At 45.4% G+C, this 22,820-nt stretch overlaps 1 protein-coding gene across 1 annotated transcript in view; it reads left to right on the top strand.

Annotated features, from left to right (window-relative positions):
• Positions 1-8,145, top strand: part of EXT1 (exostosin glycosyltransferase 1) — a 248,912-nt gene extending 240,767 nt beyond the window's left edge. The window contains exons 9-11 of the mRNA XM_069220651.1: positions 177-337; positions 3,083-3,254; positions 7,631-8,145. Of these exons, the coding sequence (XP_069076752.1) occupies positions 177-337; positions 3,083-3,254; positions 7,631-7,816 (519 nt within the window). The 3' untranslated portion in view covers positions 7,817-8,145. The remainder of the gene's footprint in view (positions 1-176; positions 338-3,082; positions 3,255-7,630) is intronic.
• The last annotated feature ends 14,675 nt before the right edge of the window (positions 8,146-22,820 follow it).

The raw sequence follows: 22,820 nt of genomic DNA, 5'->3' as shown, positions 1-22,820 counted from the left end.
AATATGTGAATGCTCTTAAGTGTCAAGTAAATTGTCAGTTGGTATCTTGATGCACTGAAGATTTTGTAGACCCTGCTTGATAACTTGGTCTGTCTTGAAGTTGGAAAGTAAACCTGTATCTGATGTTTTGCTCCTTGTTTTCTCACCTCACACATTCTCATTTCTTGCTTCTGCAGGTTGATTTTGCCTTTACAGTGTGGCAGAGCTTTCCGGAGCGGATTGTCGGGTACCCTGCACGCAGTCACTTTTGGGACAGCACAAAGGAGAGATGGGGCTACACTTCTAAGTGGACAAACGATTATTCCATGGTACTGACAGGAGCTGCTATTTACCACAAGTAAGTACTTACAAGTATTCTGACAGATTTAATGTGCCTGTAGCATGTCTAGTATAGGCATCCTTATTCTACTACTATTGATCACAAGCAGAAAATGACTGCTGGACGCTTCACTTTGATGGCAGAATCCCACTAAACATCCAGTCAACTGTCAAGAGCCTCAGACTTCAAAAGACAATGAAACAGCATGCTGTACCGCAGTCTCTCAAACCTGTGGTAGTTCCTGTTGTAATTGTCAATCCACAGTCCGTGTGTTTCATTTAAGGGCATGTGCCATTATGGCATCATTTTGTTCAATGTTAGAAATTTGGAATAGAAGAATGCTCCTATTACTGTTAGCATAAAAACGTCCTCTTTCTTAAAATCTTCAAAAGCTGTCTCAGAAACCATGAAAAAGTTCCTTGAGAGTGAGTAGGCAAAGAAGTTACTTAACTCATATAAATGCAAAATCTGCAGATCACATTTAAAATGTTAAATTGAATTCATCCACGTATAAATCTTTAAAGACTAGCCATGTAGAGTAGAAAGAATAGCCTTAGGCTGGAGACATTTTAGGTCTTCCTTGCAATAGAGCTTCCGCTGCATGCGGTCTTGCTTGCAAGGGGTATTGTTTACCTAAAGAGATTTTAGCCTGCCCATTGCTTTCCATGCATTGGCTTCATTGTCAATCTTTTTTGCTGCCTCCTAATTGGCCAGTGCGTACCAGGCTTCACTTCCTTTTATTTCTGTGGAGCATAGACGCAGCACAGATTGATTCAACTTAATGTCACACTGTGATTGAGGTACGCGTTTCAGGGCACTTCCTCTGTTTCCAGTTCTTTCACACGCAGTTGTGAACATTGTTTATTTACACATGCATCTTTTGGCTTACTCTGCAATTAAAATGACATTTTGCATGAGTTGGATTACTCTATTATGTATAAATGCCACACTAACAACACCTTTACACCTTCATGATTCTTGTCGCTGCCTGCCTATTTTAGTTGCCTTTATGGCATTCATCCCTTTAATGCCTCCTACCTTTGCGCTGATTTGAAGTTTGGTTCCTTGTTTGTTACTTACACCCACAACTGTTCACCTGTAAGCCACTCTATGCCACACCACTGTGCTAACTTTAAGCCCCTCTAAACGGCATACACACTGCTGTAGAACATGGCTAAAAGATGTTGGCAAAGCGAATAGCTCTCGCATAGGCAAGACTTTTTGGCTTTGTCGATGCTTGTTCTGTCCAGTTGGCGCTGTATAAATGCGACTCACGGAACGGAAACTGGCAGACTTTGAAACCTCACTCAAGCACTGCATATTTTCCATTAGGAAGTTGATCTTGGAAGAATTTAAGCCTAGCCAGGTCCCTCCCATACAGTCGTCAGTGCCCCTCAAGCTGAATTGCTCAACACAAACAGTGAATTGTCTGATCAAGAGCTTCAGATGATATTGCTGGTCTGCCATTTCCCACCATGTCCCATTGGGTCACAGAGTGGGCTCATGCAGAGATGAAACCGGATGCACCACACAGCATAACATTGTTGCAATGCTAGACTTAATAAATATAGGAGCTCCTTATTACAGTTGACACAAATGTAATGTGGCATATTTTAACTCTGAAGGTTTAGTTTTATATTCCGTAGATACTAAAAACACAGGCATGTTTTCCTGTTTCTGCTTCCATGATTTGATCCACTTCCGCACACAAGTTACCTTCTAACTGGCATTGTGAGCAGAAACCGACGTGTTAATGGGCTGTAGTTCCCTAAGGGAAGCCTGTGTAGCAGAAGAATGAGGCACCTTCAGTGGGCCCGGGCCCCATATGTGCACCTCCTGTCAGGACACATGGAAGACTACATTAGACATTTGGGAAAGTTTCAGCGTTCAGGGAGTGCTGGGGCTGCTTCGTGCTCTTCCCCCCGGTGGAAGGGTTTCAAGGCGCCAGTGTCGGTTGTGTCCTCTCAGGATGCATGAGGCACAGTGGAAAGTTGTCACTTCCGCAGAGCGCACTATGGGCTGCCCTCCCTTTACCCATACAGGTGAATGCATTCCAAGTTGTCCAGCTATAAATTGAATGGAACGGTGTATTCAACGCACTAAAACAATATCTCAGATTTTCCAAAGTATGAGGGGCAGCTTAATCCTCTACCCCTATGCAGTACGCCAGTGTGCCTTATGCTGCTTTGAGGCTGTTGGTTACAGCGATACACGGTATGCTTGAGCATCCATTTTCAGATGCAGCCATGCCGTGGGGCCTGTGGTGAAAAGATTCGCTCGGGACAGATGCACGGTTTCCCTCAACACGCACGTACTTCGTTAACACTTTTACTGCGTGCGCCGTAAGCATTTATAACTGAAGTTTACCGCCTCCTCCCTCCCTCCCTCCCCCCCCCCCCCCCCCCCTTAGGTATCAGACCACCGCCATTGGATGCAGCATCAGTGCTTGTGTTGCCTTTCTGTTCTTAACTCGCCATTTTGGATTGGGCTCTCCCCATCTTAGTTTTGCAGATGTTTACTTCAAAGCAGTGTATTATCCTCCACTTTCACTAGAAACGAGACCAAAATGTTTAGCCCATATTTGGAATCTCCTGCGTGCAGAAAAATGAGAACTATTTTTGAGAAAAAAACAAAATAGAGAATTCTTACTTTGGAATTGGACAGCGACACCGTAAAATGAGTTGCAGTAATGGCTGTTCACGGAGTATTTGCTAAACCTATTTACACACCTTTGTAAAAAATGTTATTTTTTTCTGTTTTCAGATATTATCACTACCTGTACACTAATTACTTGCCTGCAAGTCTGAAAAACATGGTGGACCAACTGGCCAATTGTGAAGATCTTCTCATGAATTTCCTTGTGTCCGCTGTCACGAAATTGCCTCCCATCAAAGTGACACAGAAGAAACAATATAAGGAGACAATGATGGGACAGGTAGGTTTAGGAAGCCTCTTCGCTCTGTTCTATAAGTGTTTGGGTTGTCTTTAGACATGCAGCAACCATTAAATGTACATTTGGATCTAAAATCGGCTTTTATTTCGGCTTTCCTTCCCTAAACGAATTCATAAAAAAGGCAGTGAGAATATCTAATGGTGTGCCCTACTTTACGCCTCTGTAATTGAACTGGAGGATCGTCACAAGGTTTTTGCCAAGATTGTTTGCCCGTCATCCCAGCTGAAAGGAGTCTTTGAAACGTTGCATGAATCCTCCACCGTGGGGCTCTCATCTCTACCCGGCAGCCAGCCTCCTGCTGCTCCGTGCCTTCCCTTTCAAGCTCTCCCAGATGAGGGGTGCAGCGCGCCGTACAGCAGGTTGCCTCTCACAAAGGAGAACGCCTTACACGTGGCCTGCACTTTGGGTTGGCACGTCCCCCTCTTAAGTGCTGTTTATGATCCGCAGTTGTCACGCTGTTATCTCTGATCTCCGTTTTGTGGATGGACATGATTTGCAACAGAATAATAAAAAAATTAAAAAAAACCTGCTCCTTACTGTAAGAACACATTCTTTAATACTGTTTCTTTGGAGTGAAGCACCCACGCCTGTTAATATATTGGGTGCCGCATAAAAAGTCAGGAAGCGTTTGGCTGATGGAGGGTCCTGGTGTTGTATCACACTGTATGCATGGTATGTGGCATGCTGTCTCCACGGGCGGCAGGAAGGCCCCGGCAGCTGCCCAAGAAACTAGGCGTAAAAGGCACTCCCCAGCTCTACCGCCCCCACGGTACGGCACGTGTCTCGAGGCATCCAGATGATACAGACTTATCGTCACATATTGGCCCGAGCAGTCTTGTCAAGAGTAGCAGACTTTGCGCGACTGTTCCAGTTCTGCCACTCTTAGAGTGTACCATGCAAGCATCGCTTTCTGCAGCCTCTGACCAAAATCTGCCTAATTGAATGTTCCGCCTACTTATTGTCCACGAAGCCAGCTGCAAGCCTGCAGTCCTCTCTGCTACAGTGCCCAAACGTTCAGACATGGGCTACTGTTCCTGCCTTTTTCGCCCACTCTGATGCATGTGTGGTTCGTATTCAGTGGAGTATTGCAAAATAGTGGGGCCCTCCCATTCAGAATGTATTGACCCCTACCCCTCCCCAAGTCTCCCATATTTCGCAGTTACCCATTGACCAAAGGTTGATTGGGGGGCCCCTTAATGGCCTGGGGCCCCGTGAATGATTGGGGGCCTCCGGCACCGCAGGGGCCTGCGTTAGCCCCTGCTTATTCTAACCCCTAGCTAATGTACCAACACAAAGTAGGCAAAGAAGTCACAAACAATGAGAAAGTGTGTCCCATATGCAAAAACGGTGGCAAGTTTTCAGTATTGCTGTGTGCCGGAAGAATTTGCCTTTTGATTGAGAAATGTATTAGGTTTAACACCCTGACATTGCTTCTCTGTTGAGGTGAATGCTTTTTTAATCTTCTATTGTCGCTTAGCTCTTAAGTCCTGGGATCAGCATAGGCCTGGACATTGACTTCCCAATGTGCGGTAGCCTGAACAGCATATATATTACCAACCAGCCAAGCCTTTCTTCCAGTTTCAAGCACAGCTGGTATCTTACTCTAATTTCGTAAACCTTGGCGTGAGGTTTGAATGGGTTTTGAAGTTCATAGTCTCCATCACTGCATCGCCTCCAGTTGTAGTGATGAACAACTGGTTGATTTAATTTAGTATGCTTGCGAACTGCCCTCATCAAGCCAAGTTAATCTTAGTGAAAAGTATAAGGCTGAATAGACGCATCGTTGTTTAAATCAGTCATCCGTTGCTTCAACTGGGTGTGCCCGAGGTGAAGAAGAAATTCTCCCCAGCCTCATGTCGAGTGCTACTGTGGTAGGTTCTTCAGCCTTAACGTGGACCTTGTTCCTGACTTAAGTTTATGGAATAAAAACACCCCACACATTTGTGTAGTATTTAATACACTGGAGCCACTTTTCTCGAATAATAATGTCTAGTGAGGGGAGATATCTGAATGGATCAGTGCAGGTTGATTTACTAAACTGAGACAAGTTTTATCACCTATGCCAGGTTAACAAGCTAGCTGATCTGTGGCTTGACTTACTAAGCGTACAGGGTAAAAAGGAAAAATGCCAGTATCAGTGTCGGGCTAAAAAATAGGTAAAACTAGTTTTCACAAAATCACACGGATATGGGGCCACCATGGTTGGAGTGTTGCAATGTACCTGTAGGTCTTCAACCTTCTTCCAAAGTATTTGTCCTTGGTTCGGTTCTGTCAGCTGGCCTTCAGGGTCCTTGTGAATTCCGGGATATTAACTTCTTTGGATAACTTCCAACTCCTGCTGAGCGCTGCTCCTGTCATCTTAGTGTGAGCTCCCACAACCACACACCCCAGCATAACCCCCCCCCCCCCCCCCACACCACAGTTTTGCCATACATAGAAATGCTGCCCTCCTCCTTTGTACAAGTACATCTGTTTTTTTCACATGGATATTTTTTTTTCTTTTTCTTTTTGTAAAATTGTTTTTATTAACATTTCAGTACAAGAAAATAAACATGCCCATGTACATAAAACTTCAGGCGCCCCACCATACTGTGTGCTCTTCTCCCTGTTCCTCCTCATTCCAATGCAAGAGTAACAAACAACAGAGAGAAACACATGCTGAAAACCAATCCTTTCACCCTCAAATGGTGGACCCCGCCATCCGCCTCCGGCATCAGTACAAATTACAAAAACCTTACAACAAAAACAAGTGTCCAATACTTTTGATTGTCAGATTCAAATTTAAAGGCCATGGAATGGAGAGCCCCCTCCCCGAGGCCGAAGGAACAACTCTAACCCCACTCGACCACCCTCCGCACTTAGCTTCTATACATAGAAAAGATGCAGCGCTTGAAGACGGGGACTACATGCTGTAAGGGGAAGGCCCGTGAGAGAAACCTAATCGGTGGGGGGGGGGGGCAGATAAAATCAAACCCTCTGCGCGAGCCATCCATTTTGTCAGCCAGACGCTCCATGGCGAGGCCCTGCCATAATCTCTAGAACCACAGGACCACTGAGGGCGGGTCTGCCTTCCTCCAGAAAGAAGCTAGTGTGGTCTTCACGGGTCTCAATGCCAGCCATAAAATGGCTCAATCTCCCTGTGATTGATGTTCCAGTTCCGGGGCTCGAAGGTCCGCGCTGCCCAGGAGGGCCTCCCATGAGGGATCTCTCTCCTTCCCGGGGCACTCAGTAGCTTTACCGAGACGGGGCGACATGACGCTCCCCTAAAACGTTCCCGGACAAATGGCCTGAAGGGGTCTTCAGCTGAGCCGTTGGATTTCACCATGTTGTTTGGCCCTTATGGATAATTTTTGGTGAGTTACGTTTTTGCTTAAAGACATTAGCTTAAGATTGTTTTCATTCTCACTCATAGGTTAACATGGGGATTGCCTTGAAATATCTTTTAAGTGTGATTTCCCTTTGGAAGCAGATAGAGATATGAAGTTTGGAGTGTCTGAGCTTACAATTTTAAAAATACATCTTTTAGTGAAGGTGGTTTTTATCGTGTGTGTGTTTGAAAATGCCACTTTTAGAAAATGGAAATTTTCTTGCTTAACCATTATGTGCCTCTGCCTGGCTGCTGAATACACGTCTGGGGTCAGACTGACAGTTGGGCTGTTTGTGACTTCACTCTAGACGGTCACACAAAGGGAGCTGATGTGTGTCCTGCATATCCTGATTGGTCTTCCCATAGTGGAGAGCTGACACTTGCACCTCAATAGGACTGTGCCTGTCTTTACACAAAGTAGTCTCCAACCCCACCTCCTCCCCCCACTTCCCTGGAGTTTGTCTGGTGCCAGGACAGGGCGAGGCAGGGTCTTGTGCACTACAAAGACTTTCCTTTGAAGTTTGCCTACTTCAAAGGCAGAAATGAGTATAAATATTGGACTGGTGAGCCCACAACTTCAGAAAACTTCTATATCAAGAGGAAACTCAACCAAGGAGAAGAGCTGTGAGGAGTAGGGCTGCCCCTTTGCTTTGTATGCTTTGCTGGGTTGGCCTGCAATTGGCTTGTGTTTCAGTCGTGTCTGCTTTGTAAGCTGCTGCATATGCTGGCATACAAGCCTCATCACGCAATTGAGTCAAATGGTCCCTGGTTGGAAGAGTGCGAGAAGGCCTGCTTCGATCCAACTGTTTTCCACAAGTTTAAGGGTTTAGACATACTAGTTAACCTGCAAGTCCTGTTTACAGAAACGTTCCAGGTCTTTCCAATTAATTTTTAAAGTAAATCTTTTGATCGTCCTCAGTGGTTTGTTCATGTTCTGTATCGTGCTTTCTTTAAAAACTTGTTTATTCAACTTTGTTTCCTGTTTCTGCAGACTTCCCGGGCTTCCCGCTGGGCCGATCCAGACCACTTTGCCCAGAGGCAGACCTGCATGAACACATTTGCCAGCTGGTTTGGCTATATGCCGCTGCTCCATTCACAGATGAGGCTCGACCCCGTCCTCTTCAAAGACCAAGTCTCCATCCTAAGAAAAAAATACCGAGACATTGAACGGCTCTGAGGAACACTGCCTTGGGACTGAGCTATACTCTGCCCAGTGCGGAGCCACGGACACGGAGCCAAAGCCAGGCGGAACAAAAGGAACACGGTGCTTGCAGGGACAAAATGCAAATGGATCCACGATTTATGGGTTTTCTTGAATTCATTGCACTGGACTGCTGAAAACCCAGCTCACAGGCTCTGTGCTCTCAAGAATAGGCTGTGTACAGTTTAATTAAGGAACATTAAATAATTATTTTTGAAATGATTGCTATGCAGGTTTAAACTTTTTTAATGATCAATAACTATTAAAACAGAGGTCTTTCTTTAATCAAATTTGTTTTCACTGTGTCTCAGAAGTTGCACCTTAATTGTTTTCAGAATGTTATTTATGTCCTTTAGCTATTCACAGTGAGGTAGTCGCTGTACTTCCACTGAAGAAAATATTGAACATTCCGCAGAAGATGATGCAGTTTGCAGATGACGTCGGCTAGTTAATGGGTTAATTATGTCTCCTCTCTTCTCATGTCAGTGGCTGTGTCGTTGCAGCGGTTCCGTTGCTTGCTGACAGCACCCAGGTCATGTCACTTGGCATGTGCTGCTGAAAGTTGCGGACACGTCATTCCCGTCATCCTTGGGGTCTGCGCCATTGTGAGATTGTCTGCCTGAGCATGCCTTGTTTGAGGAGTCTGGAAAGCACCGTTTGGGTTTCTCGTGGGTGGGAAGGCGCCAGCTTGTCAAACGAAACAGGAACTCGGCTGAAAATGGGATATTCAATCGTTTTGTTGCTAGCACGAGAAGAGCATCCGCTCTAGAATGTGTGCTTTCCACTCAGTCCTATTTGGAGACCAATATTTGTGGGCAAAGAGGCTTATCTGTTGGGTGTGCTGGAATCCTAGCACATAAGATGTTTTTAAGCTACAGGAGTGGTTTAGGGCAGTGAGCTGCAGCCGCATTCTTCATCTGCTGCGTTTACCGAAGCAGGAAGTAAAATGGTGCTTCTTGTATTATGAATGGCCTCTATTATGATTGGTGCAGGAGGATTGCTATGGAAAGTAAAACGAGCATAGCAAGAATTAAACTTCAGTGTAAAACCTTTGCTTTATATCCCAATGAAGAAACACCCCTCCCACCCACCGCATCTTTCTTGTATAGGGGCGTAGTTGTGGGGGGATTGGGGTGGTAGAGTGTTTCGGCTGTTACACCCCTCCCTAAAAATGTCATCTAGTAAATAGTTTGGTACAGGTGCTTTCAGTCTGGTATGTTGAGGTATCTGTCGGATTTAATCCTAGATTTTTACATCCCCACTTCGACAAACACGCACATACATTCTCTCGTGTCTGCCTTAAATCTTGGATAGTTTGAAAAATAGTGTTATGAGTACAAATAGCGACCCGCACTCCGCTCACCTCTTAAGCCCCCATTGTGTCCTGCTTTTCATAATGTATTTTAACATTTCCTTCGTGATTGTTGGGAAATCTGAAGCTTCCAACAAACCCCCCCCCCCCCCCCCCCACACACACACACACACACACACACACACCTTACTGGCCAAGCAATGCTCCTGCTTGAATCTACAAATATTGAAAGTAATTTTCATCTGTGCGCACTTAGTCTGTAGCTTCAAACTCCATCATGGCCTCAGGAACAACTGATGGGTCCTTGAGACCCACTGTAGGGGATGCTCAATTGCAGGCATGTGCGACTGTCCGTCCCACAAACTCTATCCAAAACGTTTAAATATAACAGTCTGTCAGTGTTATTTATAATGGATACGTTCTGCACATAGATTAGAAACATAGGTCTGATTTAAGACCCAATGGAAGGACACAGCTTTCAATAGATGATTCGTGACTGGAAGCCTCGTGAAACTGCCAGTGCGTGTCTGCAGGTTTATTAACGATTAACTCTCCGGGGCTCGGGTGGGAGTTATTGTCTGTAAGGCTTCATCTTCACGACATTGGTTGTTCAAATTTGATGATCTTTCTAAAACCGTAGAATAGAATTGAATGCTATCTGGTTTCTCTTTTGTTCAATTTGGCAGGGGCATTAGCATTTCTTTAACATATCCCAGGTACCTTCAAAGAACTTTACATGTGTCTGGATCTCTCAGAAGCTGAACTCCTGATGGTGTGAGAAAGGCTTAGAATTCTAAGGAATAGCCCCTTTCCACCACTTCCAGTTCCATTTTTGTCCTAGATTTGCAGGATCCAATCAGTAGGGGACTATCAGAACAGTTAAAGGGGCCTATACCGGCACTACTGCAGGTCGAAAGCTTGCTCTTTCGTGAGGCGATATAGACCAGGCTTCTCCAACGAGCAGATTGGATGCTAATGGTAGCTCTCATTTGGGTAGCCCAGCCAACTACATTAGATGCTTTTACTTGGTTAAATTAATATATGTGTACCAAAATTGAAAAGTGTGTATGAGATGAAAATGTGTGTATTTTCAGAACCCATAATTTCTAAAAGATATTTGAAGCTGATATTTGAATGATAAATCATGAAGCATTTAGAGACTTATTACTAATTTTATTACCTTGGTGCCAGGGACTTTGCAGCTGTGGCTGTTCTGTATTAGCGTTGTAGAAGCCTTCCAAATTCTCCAAGCATTTTACATTATTGGTTGCAATAGGTGTATACCTACTTCAAATAATAATCACCAGCCTTTTCAGGGTGAACCACAAAAGTCACTTAATAAACCAGTGCTTAACAATCTGGTAGATTGGCATTAAAACAGCCAGGCTTTATTTAGAGGGACTATGTAAAGTATTTATGCAACTCTTAAGCAGTAATAAAGTGAAAACACAACACAAGAAAAAATGCAAACCTATTTTGAACTATAGAGTACATTTGAATAAATAAAATGATACCAAAATGACAAATCTAATCTATAGAATTGGAGTTATGAGTTTTTAAAGTTTTAGGTAGACATAGGACTAAAAGGCATGAAGCATCTGGTTGCGCCGGCCGGAGTGAAGCAAAGTCACAAAGTCAGGCCAATTGCACTAAATCACGCAGATGACACAGGACCAGGTTCAACCTGCTGGAAGTTTAACCTTTTGAGTTCAGTGTGAGAATGGTGCTGTATGGCTCTGTGGAGCTGTCTCTTCAGCCAAGGGTCCAGAACCTTGAAAACAGCACTTGGCGGTTAGGACTCACTACCACAGAGGCCAGCAGAGGGGACCTGGTCAGGTCCAATTGGCTCTGGTCAGCTCAAAATCAGGAATGGCCTCTAAAAAAACCTGTTGTGTCTCTTTCGTTCACACAGGAAGGTCAGCCAACTGACCAGTAGGGTCACCTCTGTGGCCCTCCTTTCAGGGAAAGCAGGTAAAGTCTGCCTTCACGCTGCAGATAGCAGTGCAGTCCTTCTGAGTCTTCACGGGTCCAGAAGTGTACTGATTTCAGGTGCTGGAGATGACACTTTCATACATAGTGCCAGCAGATGGGTGGGAGATACTCCTTTGTCTAACCCTAAAACTGGTTCTGATCGGTTATTCCCTTTACCCTGGATTTGGCTATAGCCTGGCTAGAGAAACAAAGTGCAGGTAGGCCCAGAGGTGATTTGCTCTTAGCTTCGGCTTCTTCTGAAGTTGAGAGGCGCTGGATACACCCTAGGCTACTCTTTGAAGTTCAGTCAGGGCAGGGGCACAGCTCCTCCCCAGTCATCTTGTCAGGAAGACCCTCACCTCTCCACACACATCCCATTTGCCCACAGTGTGTGGGAGTAGACATCACACCACAGGAGAACTATTATCCGCTAGGTGAAACTGGCAGAAAGGCACATTTGGCTTAGTCAGGCAAATGCCAACATTCTATGAGTGGCATTTTCAAAATAGTCATTTAAAATCCAACGTAACCATTAGGTTGAATTGTACATTCCTAGTCGGACTAGTCTCAAACTGAAGTTATATATTATAAGGAGTATTATAAGGAGTTATGATTTAACTCTGTGCTTTTTTTATGGGAGAGCAAGCCTAGCCACCGTGGAAAAACAGCTTTGGATATTTTTCTCTGCCAGGACAATTAAACTATTAAATATATGGCCTACCTTTCAAATACCATGAACCCTGTCCTGGGGTCATGTAAGGCCTACCTCAGGGGTAACCTATAAGTACTGAAATAGAAGATTTAGCCCTTCCAAAAGGTTTATTTTGCCAGGTTGAAATGGCAGTCTTAATCTGCACTACAAGCTGCAATGGCAGGCCTGAGACATGTTTTGCAGTGCTACGTTAGGGGGTGGCAAAATGAGTGCTGCAGCCCACTTGTAGCATTTATTTTACAGGCACATGGCACATATAGTTCCATATACTGGGAGCATTAAGTAAGTTAAGGGTAAATTAGGTGGATGCCAGTTTAACCACGTTTTGAAGTGAGAGCACAAGCACTGAACCACTGGTTAGAAGAGGGAAAAGTGCACAGAGTCCTAATGCTAACAAAAAAACAGGTTCAGCTACAGAAGGCAAAACAGTCTGGGGCAATACCAGGCAAAATATGGTCAATTTCAACATGTGCCCCCAGCAGAAAGCAGGGAGTATTAACACTTACAGGAGTTCTCATTGCGAAGGCTGAAGAATCAGGAAAGACCATCAGCATTGGTGTGGTCTGTCCAGGGCGATGTTACTATAAAGTCCAGGCCCTTTAGCAAGATTGACCACCTCAATACTTTTGGATTATCAACCCCACATTTAAATCATCCATATGAGAGGGACCTATGATCTGTCTGAACCTAGGAGTGAGTCCAATACAGGTGTGATCTCAAATTAATCAGTGCCCAGACCACTGAACATGCTTCCCTCTCAATTGCACTCCCCCTTTGTTCCCTGGGAAGAAACCTCCTGGTGATGAAGGCTACAGGTTAGTCCAAGCCCTCATTATTCAACTGTGACAAGACTGCCTCAGTGACATTCTCTGAAGCATCTGTTGGGACTAGAAATTCCTTTGGGAAGTCGGGTTCCTTGAACCCTCATGCTTTGGGGTATCAAGGGCCTCTGTCCAGATCACCTTCTTGGGCTGCTTTATTTAAGTCTGCTTTGTTAAGAGGGCAATATTGGTGCCATATTCCTTAGCAAATCTCCTGTAGAGGGCCAGTGAAGCCTAGGAAGGCCCTCACTTCACTCTGGGTCTTAGGAGACTTACAAGCCATAATGGTCTGTATCTTTGGCTGGAGAGGCTGAACTTTGCATCCACCAACTTGGTGGTCCAAGTAGGGTGGCCCAAGTACACCTCTTATCCCTGCCGTATATTACACTCATTGACTTTGACAGACAGGCCTGCCTTTCGCACTGCCCAGAGGTGGTGCAGGTGGTCATCCAAGCTAGAGATTAAAACTGTAATGTCATCCAAGCTGGTGGCACTGAAGTTTTCTAGTCCAGGCAGGATACAGTTGACCAACCGCTAGAAGAGGACAGTCATTCTTTAGTCCAAAGGCCAACACTGAGAAGAGAGAGGTGAACTAACCAGATAAGTGGCGATAGTCCCTCTATGGAGCTGTGGTTACAATAGAGGAGAGAACAACGCCTTCCACTGACCCATTTTGCCCTCTGGACAACAGGAGGTTCGGGAGTGAACCCAACTCCCTTCTGAGGCACTTAGTGATATGCGAAGAGAAAGCATAGCAAGAAGACATCCCACTTATGCCTCAAGGGCTCTGATAGGCCCATCATCATGACTTTTAGGATCTTGTTGAATGTCAACAAGCCCACTGGTCTAAGGTGGTATAAAATGGAGAACTTGTAGGTTACCCCATACTTCTCCAACATGGACTTCAAGTAGGCATACATGAGGTTGGTTCCTTGATCAGACACAACCTCCTTGGGAAACCACATGGCTAAGTATCCCCATCAGTGCTCTGGCTACTGCGGGTCCAGTCAGTGACTTCAGGAGTATGGCCTCAGGGGACTGTGTACCATGGTCAACCAAGACCAGGATGAACCTGTTGCCTAAGGCAGTCTTGGGGTACAAGTGGCCTACAATGTTAATGCCCACCCTTTCAATGGGTGTTCCCACTATTGGGAATGGAAGAAAGAGGACCTTGTGCTTTGCCCCTGACTTCCGACAGGCCTGGGAAGTCATGCAAGATTTGCTGAATGCAGCAGACTGCATCCAGGGCTAATGGAAGTGGGTGACCAGTTGGTCAGTGTTTGTGGACTGTCTGAGATGGCCTGCCAGGGTTCTATCTTGAACCATCTGCATTAGGATGGCCCAGTTGAGCTGGGGGACCTACACATGGGTTGACCCAGGCTCATGGACCTTAGGCTCACTATACAGGAGACCATTCTCCCAGTAAATGAGATGATCACTGGAGGTGTCTCCCAGCTGCCAGTACCTTGGCGTGCCACCATTGGCCCTCAAATATGGGGTACTTCCTCTACACTTTACAAAAATCAGTGTAGGCCACGCCACTCAAATTGACAATCTGCTAGCTCAGAGGTGGCAGTGTCTACCCTTGCATGTTCCTGTGAGTCACCCTCAGGATCAGCTTCTTCTTAGACCTTTAGAATCTGTAGGGCAGGTTTCCTCTTCTTGGCAGGTACCTGGGTCATTTTTTCTAGATCTGTCATTTTGACTCCCCTGTTGGACTGCCAGGGACTGTGTGGTCAAGCACAGCCCCTCAGGCAATTTCAACAGCTCCTGGTGAGATCTGAGCTCCTTCTCGTTCCAGATGATGTGCTTTAGGTCGTTCTCTAACAGACAGTCAGCAGGTATGGCTGGATATTCTGCTGTCTTCAAGGAACCTGAGACTCCCCCCCCCCTACTTCCCATTCAAAGGGACCAAGTGCCACTGGATAGTGGCTCACCAGGTTGGCTGCTGTCACAACCTGGTGGACCACATATCAAAAAATGGAGGGGACAGAGCAGAATTCTGGCCCAGTACACATTCTACCCTAATAATATATATCTCAAGCAAGTATGCCATCATTTTGTGTGCTTCTTAAAGGAGACACCTCTAATGACCTCAGTAGGTCCAGGTACTTAATATGGGTGACCAGGACCTTCACTGCAGAATTGCTCTCTGGAAGGTTGAGACATACAACCTTGTGTTACATCAGGGACATATGACACCAGATGACACTAACAGTAGTCTTACTGGCTCTTGTGTCTCCCAGAGTGTTCATCCTCTACCCATTGATGGTGACCCACTGCTACCTTTTGGTATTGTCAGGCATATAAGCCTTTGGTACCATGATCTTGACACCCAGGGATACTTGGATAATCCCTGCTCATCCCCCTCCCCACCCTCCAAAAAAAAAAAAAAACTGGCTGGGGCAACCTCCTCCCCAGAACTACACACTCCATGTACCCTCATTGACACTTTGAGACCCTTACTGGCGAGTAGTTGCGCTTTATAAACCTGTTTTACACCTTTATGCTAATCCAGAAATCAGCCTTCTTCATAAGCACAGTGAGATTTAAATCCATCAGCTGTTGGCACAGCTTTGCTAAACAATTACTGAACATGTACTCTCTCAAATAGATTGATAAGTCTTTCATAGTCCCTCACATTTCTGCCCTTCACCAATCCTTCTAATGCCTTTCTATAGTACTCCATGTAATCCACCCAAAGACGAGGAAACAGTTTCTGACTGTCCCTGTACTTTCAGCTGTACCTTTCTAGGGTCTCACCATATTTGACAACAATTAATTCCGAAACGGGAGGCTGTTCATTCTGTCACCCTTCCCTAAGTCCAGTAGGGTATCCGTCCCAGAAGTGTGCATATGCTTCCAGAGACTCTCCCACCAATCTTCCTCTGATGTACCACCTATTGTCTTTTTCTTGTATGGTGGTGGTCTAAGGTGGGGTGCAAATCTTGAGCAGAGGTTTATTTGTTGAATGTATTTGGTTATTTTGTTTCTGATGAAAAGAGGTCCTGTTCCATGTATAGCTTTGTGGGTGATACAAAGAACCTTGAAGGTGGATCGTCTGGCAATGGGTAGCCAGTGTAGTGCTCTCAAGGCAGGGGAGAAATGGGCTTTTGGCTTTACCTCAAATAGTAGCCTTGCAGCTGAGTTCTGAGTACATTGTAGTTTTTTCATAATAGATGGAGATGATCCATGGTAAAGGCCATTTGCATAATCCAGTTTGGATAGTACAAGAGAGATATCAGCCTGCACCCTGTATGGAAATCCGAGGTGGGGGAAGATGCGTCGCAGAGTCTTCAAGGTGATGAAGCTTGAACGTACCAGTTTGTCCACTTGGGCATTCATTGATAACTAGGAGTCCATGGTAATTCCAAGGTTTTTAACTTCCTTGGATACTTGAGGAGGTGGTCTGTGATCGTCAGGCCAGGCGCACAGTGGGTCATAATTTTTGCAGTCGCCACATGTGAGCATTTCCATTTTGGAAGCATTCAGTTTGAGGTGGCTCCAAGTCATCCACTGGTCAAGTGCTCCGAGGCACCTGAAGATTTGTGAGTTTTCAATGTCTTTGGGGCATTCCAATTTAAGTAGTATTTGTGTGTCATCTGCATAGTTGTAGCATGAGAGTTGAAAATCATTGATCAATTCTGGTAATGACATCATGTACATGTTCAAAAGCATAGGTGAGATGATTGATCTTTGGAGGAGCCCTGCTTTCGTGAGGTAGGGTTTGGACGAGAAGAGGGGAGAATAGATAATATTAGTTCTGTTTTGAAGGTAGAATGTAATCCAGTCGAGAGCAGTCCCTTCTATGCCAGCTTCGTGGAGGCTTTGAATTACGGTGTCATGGTCAACAGTATTAGTGGCAACTGAGAGGTCCAAGCGAAGTCGTGCAGCAACTCCATTGTGGTCGACTGTGTTTTTAAGATCATCCCAGATTGCTATGAGTGCTGATTCAGTGCCTCTTCCTGGGTGGAATTCAGTTTGGTAGTCTGAAAGTATGTGTAGGAAGTTGGCTCTGTATGGGCTATTTCAAAGTAAGGAATAGTATGCACAGAGTCCAAGGGTTCCCCTTAGAGGTAAGATAGTGGCAAAAAGAGATAATACTAATGCTCTATTTTGTGGTAGTGTGGTCGAGCAGTAGGCTTATCAAAGGAGTAGTGTTAAGCATTTGTTGTACATACACAAGCAATAAATGAGGAACACACACTCAAAGACAATTCCAGGCCAATAGGTTTTTGTATAGAAAAAATATATTTTCTTAGTTTATTTTAAGAACCACAGGTTCAAGATTTACATGTAATACTTCAAATGAAAGGTATTGCAGGTACTTTAGGAACTTTGAATTAGCAAAATAGCATATACAGTTTTCACATAAATCACATATAGCTATTTTAAAACTAGACACAGTGCAATTTTCAACAGTTCCTAGGGGGAGTAAGAGTTTGTTAGTTTTTGCAGGGAAGTAAACCACCTACGGGGTTCAAGTTTGGGTCCAAGGTAGCCCACCGTTGGGGGTTCAGAGCAACCCCAAAGTTACCACACCAGCAGCTCAGGGCCGGTCAGGTGCAGAGGTCAAAGTGGTGCCCAAAACGCATAGGCTTCAATGGAGAAGGGGGTGCCCGGGTTCCAGTCTGCCAGCAGGTAAGTACCCGCGTCTTCGGAGGGCATACCAGGGGGGTTTTGTAGGGCACTGGGGGGGGACACAAGTCCACACAGAAAGTACACCCTCAGCAGCACGGGGCGGCCGGGTGCAGTGTGCAAACACACGTCGGGTTTTCAATAGGTTTCAATGGGAGACCAAGGGGTCTCTTCAGCGATGCAGGCAGGCAAGGGGGGGGCTCCTCGGGGTAGCCACAACCTGGGCAAGGGAGAGGGCCTCCTGGGGGTCACTCCTGCACTGGAGTTCGGATCCTTCAGGTCCTGGGGGCTGCGGGCGCAGAGTCTTTACCAGGCGTCGGGATCTGAGGAGCAGGCAGTCGCGGTCAGGGGGAGCCTCGGGATTCCCTCTGCAGGCGTTACTGTGGGGGCTCAGGGGGGGCAACTCTGGCTACTCACGGTCTTGCAGTCGCCGGGGAGTCCTCCCTGAAGTGATTGTTCTCCACAAGTCGAGCCGGGGGTGTCGGGTGCAGAGTGGCAAGTCTCATGCTTCCGGCGGGAAACGCAAGTTGTTTCAAAGTTGCTGCTTTGTTTCAAAGTTGCAGTCTTTGGTGAACAGGGCCGCTGTCCTCGGGAGTTCTTGGTCCTTCTAGAGCAGGGCAGTCCTCTGAGGATTCAGAGGTTGCTGGTCCCTGGGGAAAGCGTCGCTGGAGCAGTGTTTTAGAAGTGGGGAGACAGGCCGGTAGGGCTGGGGCCAAAGCAGTTGGTGTCTCCGTCTTCTCTGCAGGGTTTTTCAGCTTGGCAGTCCTCTTCTTCTTAGGTTGCAGGAATCTGAGTTCCTAGGTTCTGGGGAGCCCTTAAATACTAAATTTAAGGGCGTGTTTAGGTCTGGGGGGTTAGTAGCCAATGGCTACTAGCCCTGAGGGTGGGTACACCCTCTTTGTTCCTCCTCCCAAGGGGAGGGGGTCACATTCCTATCCCTATTGGGGGAATCCTCCATCTGCAAGATGGAGGATTTCTAAAAGTCAGAGTCACCTCAGCTCAGGTTGCCTTAGGGGCTGTCCTGACTGGCCAGTGATGACTCCTTGTTTTTCTCATTATCTCCTCCGGCCTTGCCGCCAAAAGTGGGGCCGTGGCCGGAGGGGGCGAGCAACTCCACTAGCTGGAATGCCCTGGGGTGCTGTAACAAAGGGGGTGAGCCTTTGAGGCTCACCGCCAGGTGTTACAGTTCCTGCAAGGGGGAGGTGATAAGCATCTCCACCCAGTACAGGCTTTGTTACTAGCCACAGAGTGACAAAGGCACTCTCCCCATGTGGCCAGCAACATGTCTCAAGTGTGGCAGGCTGCTAAAACCAGTCAGCCTACACGGGTAGTTGGTTAAGGTTTCAGGGGGCACCTCTAAGGTGCCCTCTGGGGTGTATGTTACAATAAAATGTACATTGGCATCAGTGTGCATTTATTGTGCTGAGAAGTTTGATACCAAACTTCACAGTTTTCAGTGTAGCCATTATGGTGCTGTGGAGTTCGTGCATGACAGACTCCCAGACCATATACTCTTATGGCTGCCCTGCACTTACAATGTCTAAGGTTTTGCTTAGACACTGTAGGGGCACAGTGCTCATGCACTGGTGCCCTCACCTATGGTATAGTGCACCCTGCCTTAGGGCTGTAAGGCTTGCTAGAGGGGTGACTTATCTATACTGCATAGGCAGTGTGAGGTTGGCATGGCACCCTGAGGGGAGTGCCATGTCGTCTTACTCGTTTTGTTCTCACCAGCACACACAAGCTGGCAAGCAGTGTGTCTTTGCTGAGTGAGGGGTCTCCAGGGTGGCATAAGATATGCTGCAGCCCTTAGAGACCTTCCCTGGCATCAGGGCCCTTGGTACCAGGGGTACCCGTTACAAGGGACTTACCTGGATGCCAGGGTGTGCCAATTGTGTAAACAAAAGTACAGGTTAGGGAAAGAACACTGGTGCTGGGGCCTGGTTAGCAGGCCTCAGCACACTTTCAAATCAAAACTTAGCATCAGCAAAGGCAAAAAGTCAGGGGGTAACCATGCCAAGGAGGCATTTCCTTACAGTATGGAATTATCTTCAATGAATTGTGACATCTGGGTGAATGCTGCTCTTTCTATCAGTTTTCCCAGGAAAGGCCCATTTGTGATTGGTCTGTAGTTGTTGGGGTCTTGTGGGTCTAGGTTGGTTTTCTTTAAAAACAGACGTATGTATGCATTTTTCAGATCTTCAGGAAATGTTCCTGTAGTTAGAGTTATTGATGATTCTTCTTACAGGTGTGGCAGCAGAAGTAGATAAAACAATGTTCTTGTAGATGTGTGGTGGACAAGGGTCAGAAGGGCAACCACAAGGCCTGCTTGCTTTGATCAAATCCATGATTTCACCTTGTGATATTTGTTTGAAGGAGTGGAGAGGCTGGGTTGGTTTATTCTTGGAGGGGATTTTAGGAAAGGGTTGGTGCTGATGGTTTTCTTCTGTTTTAGATAGGAGTCCAATGTGTCTGCCTTGGTTGTGTAGTGAGTTGCCAGTTTGTTTGTGAAATCTTGAGTAGTGGGATGACATCCTTCAATGCATTTAGATTTCTGAAATTCATTGAGAATTTTATGAAATTCTTTAGTTGCATATTTAGCATGTAGAATTCTGTCTGAGTAGTACCCTTTTTTCAGCTTTTTTGATTGATGATTTGTATATTCTGTTACGTTTGTGTAGCTGAAGTTTGTCTTGAATGTTGTTTGTTTTGAGCCAGGTCTGTTGCAACCTTCTGATATGTTGCTTTATCTTTTTAAGTTCTGTGTTTCCCTAAGGTATTGGTTTTCTTTTGCCCTGTTTAGTTTTTCTGAGTTGTTTTAGCATATCGAAAGCTTCCTGTAGCCACTCATAAAGTTTTGGAACAGAATTAATTGTATCTAGATCTGTGTTGGCTTTTAGTTATGTTTCTAAGACTTCAAAACTGAGTTTGCTCCATGGTTGATAGATGCATGTAAGTTGCTATGGGGTGTGTTGATTTGTGGTGTTTTATGTTGGAAAGTTATCAAATGGTGGTCTGACCATGTGATTGACGTGATGCTTTGAACGATAAATAGTTCAGGCTTCACAAAAATTACATCTAGGATGTGTCTAGCGACGTGTGGGGGATTGTGTACAATATGATGTGGGTTCAATGTGACTTGGCCAGTGGTGATAGTTTTTGGATGGGGCATATTGGGTTTGTCAAACGAAATGTTTAGGTCCCCATGAATACATAGGTTTGAGTATGATGTTATAAGGGTTGAAACTGGATCTGTAAAAGTGTCTGGGAATGTTGAGTTGTTAGGTGGAGGTCTGTAAAGAAGGAGAAAGTTACAGGAGGAAGTTGGTGTAGAGTTGCATCTGGTGAGGATGGCCTCACAACCTTGTATGGAGATGCTGTCTGTTTTACTGAGATTTATTGCTTGTTTGACTACAATAGCTATTCCACCACCTCTCTTACCTATACAGTTTTGTGTGATGGTTTGATAGCCTGGAGGAACGGCTTCATTCAACACTGGGGCCATGTCATCTCCCAACCATGATTCCGTTACGAATAGTAAGTCAGTTTGTGTGTCCCTGAGCAGGTCGTAGATGTGGTGCTTGTTTTTTTTAGAGTGATCGAGCATTTATGAGCAGGCAGTTTAGAAAATGTGTGTTTGTTGCAGTGTTCTTTTGTTTTGGAGAAGGGTGAGCAGTATATTTTGAGCTTGTAGCAGGTGTGTTAGTTTTGATAACTGTGTGAGGGTCACAATAGTCCTGTTTTTTAAAATAGTGTTCCTCTTCAAGCAGGCTTAGGAGGCATTTTGTTGGGTCTGTGTGTGTTGGTGGTTGACTTGGTGGCTGAGAGAGACATGAAGAATGTACCTTTGATGTAGAGTAGCCTTATTGTGTAATAGACAAGATGATGCAAAGTTATTAAGAGTATAATGTTTATTTTGCTTGCATCTGTTTAGTGCAGAAGGAGTATGGGTTAGGGATGGTGGAGGAGCATGTGGGTCATAACGTAAGGCTCTAAATTGTGCAATGGGTGAGAGGCAGGTGAATGAATGTTGCTGTGTTGGAGTGCTTGTGGTAGGTGTTTGTGAAGAGTGAGAATGTAGGAGGAAATATTAGTAAGGATTTGCATTCTTTGTGTAGTCATGAGGGTGGGAGTAGGTGTGACAGAAAGTATTATGAACGTTTGTATTAATTTGATGTGCTGATGTGTGTGGTCTGTTTTGTTTTTGTGGAATTGTGAGAAGAGATATTGTACTTTTCTGTGAAGGATTTGTGTGAGAGTTAGTGCTGGCGAGTGGTAGAATATTACAGGGAGTGTTGTGTTTTGGAGAAGAGTGTATGAGGTGTGTAAGAGGGGATGGATGTGGGTCAGTGGTGTTTGTGTTAAGTTTGATCACTGGAAGAGGTAATATGTGTTGTGGAGATTAAGGATTGTATGGTTGTGTGTAATTGGTGAAGAGAAGGGGAGGATGTTTGTAAATGGTGTATTGGAAGACTGGGTTTAGGTATTGTTATGATAAAAGGAGGTCTGACAGGAGCAAACAGAGGATAGTGCTGTTGGTTTGTATGAACAGGGAGTTTGTATCTGGATGGTTAAAAGTAATGTATAATGTGGTTTTGTGTTGTGTGGGCGATGGCAGGTTGTGTTAGTGGGAAGGGACAGAGTAGTGTTTGCTGTGAGAATTAAGGTGTTTTACTGTTGTAGATGTGGTGAATATGTGTATAGGCGTGGTATGTGGGGTTTTGTGTTGGCTGATGAGACATTGCAATCTGTATGAGGTCAGTTTGTGATGTAAGAGTTGGACGTCTTTGCTGATAATGTGTTTGCATGTTGATAGATGTGTAGGGAGTAAGGTCCTTTCTGGTAAATGGAAAAGTGGCAGGATTTCTGGCCCTAGGCCTGACCCATCCCGAACAGGCCCAATCAGGCAAATGCCCTTGTCCTCTCTGCCCTTAGCCTTGAAGCCTGTGCTGACAAGCCCTATTGGCCAATAGAAACCTAGTCCTAACCCTAACCAATCAGATTTGTAACCCTAAATACCACAACCAATTGGAGACCCAGGCCTATTCACCAATTATACCCTTAGTCCTGGCAACCAATCACAACACTAACTCTAAAACCATGAACCAATAGGATTCTCAACCCTAGTACTAATCACAACAGCAACCCTAAAATCATGAACCAATAGGAATACCAACCCTAGTACCAATCACAACAGCAACCCTAAAACCATGAACCAATAGGAATCCCAACCCTAGTAACAATCACAACACTAACCCTAAAATCATGAACCATGGTAAGAATACCCAGGAGGGCTTTTGCTACTGCAGGAGCAGTGATGGTCCTAAGGGGTATAGCCTCAGGATATCTGGTGGCATGATCCACTACCACTAGGATATACATGTATCCTGATGCTATTTGAGGGTCAAGTGGGCCAACAATATCCACCCCAACCCTCTGAAAGGGTGCCCTAGCTATAGGAAGTAGAATTAAAGGGCCCTTTAAGTGGCCCCCTGCTTTGCCACTGGATTGCAGGTAGCACAGGAC

The sequence above is a fragment of the Pleurodeles waltl genome, chromosome 2_2, assembly GCF_031143425.1.
Source record: "Pleurodeles waltl isolate 20211129_DDA chromosome 2_2, aPleWal1.hap1.20221129, whole genome shotgun sequence".
Lineage (NCBI taxonomy): Eukaryota > Metazoa > Chordata > Amphibia > Caudata > Salamandridae > Pleurodeles > Pleurodeles waltl.
This window is presented reverse-complemented; position numbering and strand designations above follow the sequence as displayed.